General features: G+C 39.4%; 1 protein-coding gene across 1 annotated transcript; it reads left to right on the top strand.

Moving 5' to 3' along the window:
* The first annotated feature begins 4,917 nt into the window (after positions 1-4,917).
* atf3 (activating transcription factor 3) lies at positions 4,918-8,633 on the top strand. The gene is made up of 4 exons (XM_055872705.1): positions 4,918-5,026; positions 5,600-5,851; positions 6,148-6,255; positions 6,677-8,633. The coding sequence occupies exons 2-4, from the start codon at positions 5,609-5,611 to the stop codon at positions 6,923-6,925; spliced, it is 600 nt and encodes a 199-aa protein (XP_055728680.1). The 5' UTR covers positions 4,918-5,026; positions 5,600-5,608; the 3' UTR covers positions 6,926-8,633.
* Positions 8,634-9,696: the final 1,063 nt, after the last annotated feature.

Here is a 9,696-nt window from a genome sequence, read left to right as displayed (position 1 = left end):
CAACCCAGAGAGATGTGTGTTTCACGTGTAATGAAACTTTGTGACCCAACAGTCCTGTTTGTTTTTTTCACACAGTCTTCAATGTAAGGGTCAGTCACAATTCAGAACAAGAAGAAGCTAAAGTGAAAGTGTGACAAAATGACAAAACATCCTGCCTCTTTCGGAAACTCCTAAATTGATTATTATGAGGACATAATTTAAGCAAATAAATGCCTATTCATATACCTTGAGGAACAAAACCTTAATTCAACACTTTCTATTGCCATATACAATTGAGAGACAGTCATTAAATTCTATAGCAAGTGGGGTCAGTATGTGACGGTCACAGCCCCTAAATCATTTTGAAGGTCCGACGTGAACCTGGACATTTGAAATATTTGTCTGCCGACGTATGGGAGGTGTAAATTCTGTGATGTGATTATATCTTGGGAGACCAGGCTGTCTATGCATTGCGTGGTGTTGTATGTTTGGAAAACTGCTTAGGGTCTTTGGTTTAGCGTAACTGTTTATAAGCCTTGCACTTTCTGAGAGGTTATAAAACATATATCAAATGCGAATAAATAACCATGACATTGAATGACACAAAGGTCCCAATGATCTCATCACCAGATAAAATAAGTCAAATCAAGTTTCGTATGAAGAAGTACCCATTTAAAGCGTGGCCTCAGCGTACCTTTTGGAGTTAGTTAAAACATACTGTACATGCTGCTTTTCTTTTCTCTTTCTACCCAACTGTGAGTCACTTAATAGAATGAGGGACTGTGTTCTTTAATACTTTTATATCCTGTGTGCCAGCCTTTTTATGTCTCTCAATCTCTCATGGACAGACTACATAAACAATTACACAAGACTTTAGTTCTGGGTAAACCGAGATTATGTCTCACATGAGGTCTCCTTTTTTGAGGACACCTTTAGTGCTTTGAAAAAGTTGATTACTTTGGTATACACCCTTACATGTATGGTTTACGTAGGCTACACTTAACATGAAAAAACCCACATGAAGTAGAGCTCCAGGTTTGGGGAAGCAGTCTAGTTGATTATTAACTTGTACAAGCCAGGTATGCACCTTGGAGTCACTGTTATATGACAGTCTGATGTCTATAAAGCTTCCGATATGGAAAGTCAACATGTGTTTCCAATACTATGACACGGCTCCTTGGTAACTGTGTGTGTACAGAGACAAATTAAACCCATGTAAACCAGGAGAAGGGGTGGCAATGACGTTGAATGGTGGAAGGGTTGGCGATAGGATAGGACGTTTCCAGAACTCAAAGGTAATAGCTGGGATCAGACAAGGGAGGGCACGGAGGGGAGACTGGCTGACCTGACTACCAGAAAGCTGCACTTCACATCAACTAGAGGAATGCAGTTCTCGCTTACTTCACACTCCCAACCACCATTCTCCCAGAGGCCAGCACAGCTTGAACAAAGGCAAAACTATAGTGAAACACTGTCAAGTGAGCCACTACGAGCTATGAATAATTACCAATATTTCAAAAGCTATTGCATATTTCAAAACATAATTTTGAAAATGTCTTTATCCATCCAGTTCATGACATAAAAATAAAAATTAAACAAAAAATTCCCCCTCCCAAAAGTTTCAAAACCTCTTGAAATGCTAGTGTAAATGAGAAGTTTACGTCTTAGGCCAATATACTGGAAGTAAAACGTTTTATTAGCCTAAGAAACTGAAACGCATCTGTACCGACAACTGAAATATTTTGTAACTGAGAAATGAAAGCAGTGATCCCTATAGAAGTTCACAGTCTCAGTAGCATGGTTTGAGTTTCTTATCAGTTTAACCTTGTTGTGGAATCAAACAAAGATACCATAGAGGACTGACGAATAATGTTCCTGTTATCGTGTCCTCCATATATCACTTTTACATCACTTTTTCCATAAGAGCTAAATTAACTTTCCTTGAGACTATAGCTAAGTAATATGACAGTAGATTTTGTACAATGGGGTAGATGCCTCATACAACCCGTCTTGATCTTGAGCGCTTACACATATAATCTTGCGAGAACAGGATGGTTCATATGAGGCTGGTAGATGTAGCATTATAGATATAAACTGGCCCTGACCTGTCCACCTGGCCACCCATATCAACCAAGATTTGTTATTAACTTAACATGTGATTCACATCAAATATGAGATCTACAATTATGATATTTCAATAATATAACTAATTGTGTTAAAAGTAATAGATAATATCCAAATACAACACAAAACACAAAAAGATTAAATTATTTACAGTAACCTTGAATTGTAAATCCTTATTTTATATATATAACTATAGTTCAATGTACATTCACCTTATTTCAGAAGCAAAAGGCTAGTTAATTGAAGCTCCCTGATAAACTAGACTTTATATTATGATGATGGTGATTATTATTATTTCTATTGCTAGTATCCTAGACAAGGGTTTTTCTTTATTTTTACTATTTTCTACATTGTAGAATAATAGTGAAGACATCAAAACTGTGAAATAACACATACGGAATCATATAGTAACCAAAAGAGTGTTACAAATTCTAAATATATTTTTGATCGTTCAAAGTAGCCACTCGTTGCCTTGATGACAGCTTTGCACATTCTTGGCATTCTCTCAACAAGCATCACCTGGAATGCTTTTCCAACAGTCTTGGAGTTCCCACATATGCTGAGTTGGCTGCTTTTACTTCACTCAGCGGTCCGACTCATCCCAAAACATCTCAATTGGGTTGAGGTCGGGTGATTGTGGAGGGCAGGTCATCTGATGCAACACTCCATCACTCTCTTTCTTGGTCAAATAGCCCTTACACAACGTGGAGGTGTGTTAAGTCATTGTCCTGTTGAAAAACAAATTATAGTGTCACTAAGCGCAAACCAGATGGGATGGCGGTTTGCTGCAGAATGCTGTGGTAGCCATGCTGGTTAAATGTGCCTTGAATTCTAAATAAATCAGCAACAGTGTCACCAGCAAAGCACCCCGACACAATCACACCTCCTCCTCCATGCTTCACGGTAAGAACCACACATGCAGAGATCATCCGTTCACCTACTCTGCATCTCACAAAGACAGGGCAGTTGGAACCAAAAATCTCAAATTTGGTCTCATTAGACCAAAGGACAGATTTCCACCGGTCTAATGTCCATTGCTCGTGTTTCATGGCCCAAGCAAGTCTTCTTCTTATAGGTGTCCTTTAGTAGTGTTTTCTTTGCAGTAATTAGACCATGAAGACCTGATTCACACAGTCTCCTCTGAACAGCTGATGTTGACATGTTTCTGTTACTTGAACTCTGTGAAGCATTTATTTGGGCTGCAATTTCTGAGGCTGGTAACTCTAATGAACTTATCCTCTGCAGCAGAGGTAACTCTGGGTCTTCCTTTCCTGTGGCAGTCCTCATGAGAGCCAGTTTAATCATAGCACTTGATGGTTTTTGTCACTGCACTTGAAGAAACTTGAAATTTTCCAGATTGACTGACCTTCATCCCTAAAGTAATAATGGACTTGTGTTTCTCTTTGCTTATTTGAGCTTTTCTTGCCATAATATGGACTTGGTCTTTTACCAAATAGGGCTATCTTCTGTATACCACCCCTACCTTGTCACAACAAAACTGATTGTCTCAAACACATTAAGAAGGAAAGAAATTCCACAAATGAACTTTTAACAAGGCACACCTGTTAATTGAAATGCATTCATTGTTGAATTTGCGAGATTTTGATGACAAAATTTGCCCACAAAGGACCATAGTGCCACCTTCCTGTTAAAGTAAGCACAGGACAACAAGGTGAGTCCAAAAATGTATTGTCTGCTGCTGCATAAATGATGTAATATGCCAGGGAGATATGTATACTGTAGCTAAGAAAGTAATACTAAGTGTATTTTGTGTAGTAAGCTGTTAGTAGCCCATGTGCCTCACCCTAATAATTTGGTCTATTGTAGACTATAACCTGTTTTAGAGAAATGTAACCATCAAATTTTGTAAGAGCTTTCATTGTCTGCTTATATGCCCTCTTTATTTATCCTACGGTTCTGACTTGGTGAACAGGGGAACACTGTATTAACGGCCCATGTTCTGATTTCTGTCACAGTACATTTCAAAAGTGCTAATCAAATAGTTATATTGACTACGTCCGTCCTAGTTCGCTCATTAATGTCTTAATCGAAATTACAGATTGCCTCTTATGCGTTTGTCGTCCCCTTATGCCATTGTTTTTACATCTCAACTGTGATTAGAAACCACATTTGTTTAAGCAAGTCAGCCATATCAGCTATGTTTTTTTAAAGGCAGTAAATTTGTCTGAATTAACTGTTTCGCTGCCAGACAAGGCTGATAGCCAGGTGTAGCAGTGGTAAGATGTTGGGACAGCTTTATGTAGGCCCTAACAGTTTGTGTGCACCGTTTGTCACCGTTATAGTGCAATTCATGTATTGTTTAGTGTTGTGTTGTGTTGTGGCTTTGCTGGCATGCATCCCACTTTACATGCTAAAATCGCCACTGTTCTGTAATGTAGAAAATAGTAAAAAATAAAGAAAAACTCTGGAAAGGTAGGTGTGTCCAAACTTTTGACTGGTACTGTACCTTTGCACTGAACGCTGGTTATGATATGATAAGAGGTAGATGGGCAAGCCCCTCACTGCTACATTCAACATCCCTTTGCTTTTTTTGACATTAGACAATAAAATGTATAGACTATACAAAAAACGCCCCGGATCATTAAACTATTATGTCTTTATTTGCTGTGAAATGTTACGACAAATTCCTTGTGAGTAAAGGGGGTTGAGCTTGCCCTGTTATGGTGTGCTACACGGGGTTGCTGGGTTGCATCATTGCAAATAAGCGCTATAAATAGGATTACGTCACCACGACCCGCCCACCTATTAGTAAATGCCTAGCAAGAGCGACTCACTATAAAAGAGGGTGATGCAACGCTTCATCGACAACTGTAGCTTTCTTAACAGACAGAAGAGCCTCACAACCAGGAGCAGAATAAAGGCCTTTCAACTAACATAATTTCTTCACTGAAAACATAATCAGGTGGGTCAATTGTTTTTGTTGTAAAAACTTTATACCGGTGTGATATAGGATAAGCGCTTTCAGGAAAACCGACTCTATGCCACGACAGAGGTGTAGCATAGTGCCAGCCGGACTGACATCCATTCATAATGAAAACGGGCTTAAATGTAGAAATCTTACTCGTAGCTTTGTTTATGTGAATCAAAGTATAGTTTATTTCTCATTGTCTAATGTGTTGTATTGAAATGGTCTGTGGCAACTGGTTGATATGTTGTAACACATTCACTGTCCCTAAATTAATACGCACTTCAATGAGAAAGAATGTTAGGACTGCATAGCTTGTTACATTGTTTAAAAGGGCGATATATTGTTGTAATGTTGCTATGTCAGGCACAAATGTAGCGTGCAACTGCTATGTCTGGTGGAATAAGTGGCATTCTAGTTATCATACCAAAATAGTCTAATGGTATACATTAACCAGCAGATTGCTGCTCATATCTGACGTTTTTTAATCAGCCCAGTGAGTGTCCAAGTTTAATGTTTTGTTTCGCTCTTAGTCAGCTTAATGTAACACAGCATCACTTTTTGTTTCAGTTTTTCATAATGATGCTTCAGCATCCGGGATTCAGCCTGTCCGACATCAGCGCGTCAGCCTTGGTACCCTGCCTGTCCCCGCCTGGAACACTCACGCTCGAGGACTTCACCAACTTCACTCCCCTGGTAAAGGAGGAGTTGCGACACGCTATCCAGAACAGGCGGCTGTCCAACGGACTGAGCACTGATATGAGCGACTGTGCGAGCTCAAGTTCAGACAGAACGTCCGAAGCTCCAAGTGTCAAGAGGGAGGTAGGGATGTCAACATTAGTCGCCTACTGTAATATCTACTCCCCCCATAATACCAATAGTAATTCATACATAACAAAGGGGAAAGTTCATTTTTTGGTATATGCCTATGTTTTAAGTATTCTCTGAATTGGGTGAGAATAAATTCGTATCTATACAGATGAGATCACTGTGATTACAGGTTTACCAACACATTGCATAGCCTATCAGACATTATTAAATGATCAGCTATATCATTCATTTGTCAGGAAGGTTGCTACCATTATTCAAGGTTGTTCACTTTCATGTGTCATGAACAGGAAATCTCAGAGGAAAGTGACAGGAGGAAAAGAAGGCGAGAAAGAAACAAAGTAGCTGCTGCCAAATGTAGGAATAAGAAGAAGGAGACGACTGACTGCCTTCAAAAGGTATGTTTAGTGTGTTTTTTACAGGGCAGTACAACATTATTATGATGAGGAGAGATGATTCATATGAATCAGAGGCTGCCAGACTGTGCCATGTGGTATTTTGTGATTTATTAAGTAGACATACAGTATTATATTATCTCATATATGTAATTATTCAAAATATTTTTCTAATTAATGTGCCATAAGGATGATTTCTATTTATTTTGTATGACTCTTAATTGAAGATAAGAGGCTCCTATTTAATACATAAATAGATAAGGGCTCTATAGAAATGTCTGCCTCAAAACAGCAAACTAACACTCCAGTATTTACATACAAACTAAAATGCACTAAACATAATTGAGTATTTAAAAAAAGGAACCAACAAGGGAGCTGTCAGTAACAGGATTGAACCAAACCACTATTCCCTTCTCCCCTCCAGGAGTCTGAGATACTAGAGTCAGTGAACTCTGAGCTGAAGTCCCAGATTGAGGAACTGAAAAACCAGAAGCAGCAGCTTATCTACATGCTGAACCTCCACCGGCCCACCTGCATCGTACGGGCCCAGAATGGCCAGACCCCCGAGGATGAGAGGAACCTGTTCATCCAGCAGATCAAGGAGGGTACCCTACAGATGGAACAGCTGGACTACCACCACACCTCAGTGCCAACCACCTGTGGCCATCACTGATCCACACACTCCTGGGGGAAGTAGGGTACTACTCACTCACTCACTCAGACAGATGCTCACTGTCCTCTGGCAACTGTACTGTACCTGCGTCAAGTGAAGGCTCTGTCGGGCCGGAAAAACAAAGGAGCTTTGCGCGTCCCACTCCTAAACTGGACTTGACAGCACAAGGACGGACACCCCATGTGCTACCTAGGGTAGGCTTGTGGTGTTCCGGCAAGTCGGGCGAATGTCAAAGCACTAAAACATAGAAATACATCCAATGTGTTTATTGTTTCCTTAAATCTTTTACATTGTTATTCGAGGTTGATGTCTCATTCTCTGTTTTTTTGTACCAAAGTATTACGTCAATGTGGTAAAGGCACATGATTTCACTGGTCAGTTGAGATAGATGCTTGTTGAGGAAAAATACGATTAAAGTGGAGAGATAGTAATGGCTGTGTACCGTGTGTGACATTAATAGCTGTGTTATTACTGTCATATAAGAGAAGATGTTAATCATTGTGTGAAGTGTTTCCTGTTGTGTTTATTGAATATATTCTGTAGTAGCTGTGTCTATAGCTCACTTTCTTCCCCCTCGACTTGTATAACAAAAACCTCTGAAGCTGCTACTACTAACTCAGGATATACAGGTATAGTTCATATCAGAGGAACCCTCATGTTATAGGACAGTAAAGGGAGTGCATGCAATGAGGATTCATTCAGACAGCATTTCAACTAACTTACTGACAATGGCACTGTTAGCCCTGGACCTCCCTAAATGAAAATCAGTCATTACATCGCTGTAAACTGGTGTATTCGGAATAGGCCCTGATTACATAATGATCTGTAGTATTTTCTCTTAAGTGTTGAAGATATGGTTATGTGATTCGTATTAGAATTTCTTCACCTAGATAAAAGTGTGCAGTTACTGTATACCATATATGTAAACCAAATAACACCTCCTATTGTCTTCTATGTATTATTGAAGCTTATAAAATAGACCCACTAGGTATCAGTAGCTAGATATCTAAGTGGAATTATTTATCACTCTGCTTGTCTGAAGTTTTCACTTTAAAGTCATGGAAGATTACATGAATTGCCTCAGTGTTCGTCTGCAATTACTAAGCCCTTAAGCCCACTGCCAAACCAACCCCCCTCCCATCAGTCCACTGGTTGTGCTGTGACATCATCACATGACAGTTGCGCAACCAGAAACTCTGGTTAGCCTCATTGCTCAAACTACAAATTTTAGCGATCAATATTAGCTTTCGCCTGTATATTCTGTAAAGTCTCAAAATAATCCATGTGTGGTTTATGGTAAGGGGCTGTTTATTTTGGTTGGTTTGTGAGTAAACGGTTGAGATGAATAGAGTGAAAGAGATTCAGGTGTCCATGTGTTTTGTTTTTATGTAGTTCAGTGTTTCGTGTTCAAACAGGCATGCTAGTCATGGATGGGGTCACTACTGAGATCATTCATTTGATGGATAACACGCCTGTTTTACGTACTTCAATACCTTTCTTGCTTTTCTATTCCACCATCCATTTCTTTGTTTCACTTGAACATTGTTCACTAAAAAGTATTATTAAGTGTGTTTGAGTGGATGTAAAAGATCAAATTGTATCAAGTCAGGTAAAACTACACGCTGAAACAAATTAAGTACTCATTTCTATTGTCTGTTGATTTTAGTTTTTGATACTTTATTAATAAAGGTATATATATATACTTCAATTGATTCGGTTTAGGATTGTTTCTGGGGAACGACTCACCACATTTTAAAACAATATTTTTAGCAAGGGATTCAATGGCATTGGTATATTGACACTGCATAGTTGTGATACAAAACAAATATTCATAAACCTGTTTAGCATCTCAGCACATTTGTGCAGTTGGTGCTCATCTGAGAACAAGCCAGGACATGTCTGCCTCTTTGGAAAACACATAATATCTAGGACAGGCAGGGGAGAGACTGAAAGAGTGTGTTTTCATCCTGTGCCATGCCAGCTCAACATGAGTCAGTGGGTGTTATCTGACGAGATGGGCTGTGAAATACCATTTCACTCAGAACACCAGTACCCCCACCCCACTGTTGTTGTCCACGTTCCATAAAAAGTAACATCCCATTTTTCTGATGGTGGTTTTTGATAACTACACAACTGAGTTACTCAAGACTGCAACCAGAATCAACATGATTTTTGGGTTATTGCCTGACCAATATTAAAGGTCCAGTGCAGTCAAAATGAGATTTCCCTATATTTTATAGACACTGAATGTACAAAACATTAGGAACGCCTGCTCTTTCCATGACACTGTAGACTGGCCAGTTGAATCCAGGTGAAAGCTATGATCAATGGTGAAATCCACTTCAATCAGTGTAGATGAAGGGGGGAGACATGATAAAGGATTTTAAGCCTTGAGACAACTGAGACATGAATTGTGTACGTGTGCTATTCAGAGGGTGAATAGGCAAGAAAAAAGATGTGTCTTTGAACAGGGTATGATAGTAGGTGCCAAGAACTGGGGAACGCTTTCGACACCTAGAGTCCAAACCCCGATGAATTGTGTCTGTTCTGAGGGGAAAAGGGGGTACAGCTCAATATTAGGAAGGTGTTCCTAATGTTTTGTACACTCAGTGTATATGTCCACAGCATGAGGTTGGAATAATACTGTGAAATTGTGAAAATGATGAAAATGCCCTTTTAGTGTAAGAGCTGTTTGAAAAGACTGCCTGAAATTTCAGACTATTTTGGTGGGATGGACTTTTGGCCTGCCTGGTGATGAATCAAATCAAATC

This window comes from Salvelinus fontinalis, chromosome 20 (genome assembly GCF_029448725.1).
Source record: "Salvelinus fontinalis isolate EN_2023a chromosome 20, ASM2944872v1, whole genome shotgun sequence".
Classification (NCBI taxonomy): Eukaryota; Metazoa; Chordata; class Actinopteri; order Salmoniformes; family Salmonidae; genus Salvelinus; species Salvelinus fontinalis.
The sequence above is the reverse complement of the archived record's forward strand: the minus strand, read 5'-3'. Positions and strand labels throughout refer to the sequence as shown.

Coding starts and splice junctions, on each gene's coding strand:
- atf3 (XM_055872705.1), top strand. CDS start 5,609: ATGATGCTTCAGCATCCGGGATTCAGCCTGTCCGACATCAGCGCGTCA. Junction 5,852..6,147: donor CTCCAAGTGTCAAGAGGGAG/GTAGGGATGTCA, acceptor TGTCATGAACAG/GAAATCTCAGAGGAAAGTGA. Junction 6,256..6,676: donor CGACTGACTGCCTTCAAAAG/GTATGTTTAGTG, acceptor TCTCCCCTCCAG/GAGTCTGAGATACTAGAGTC.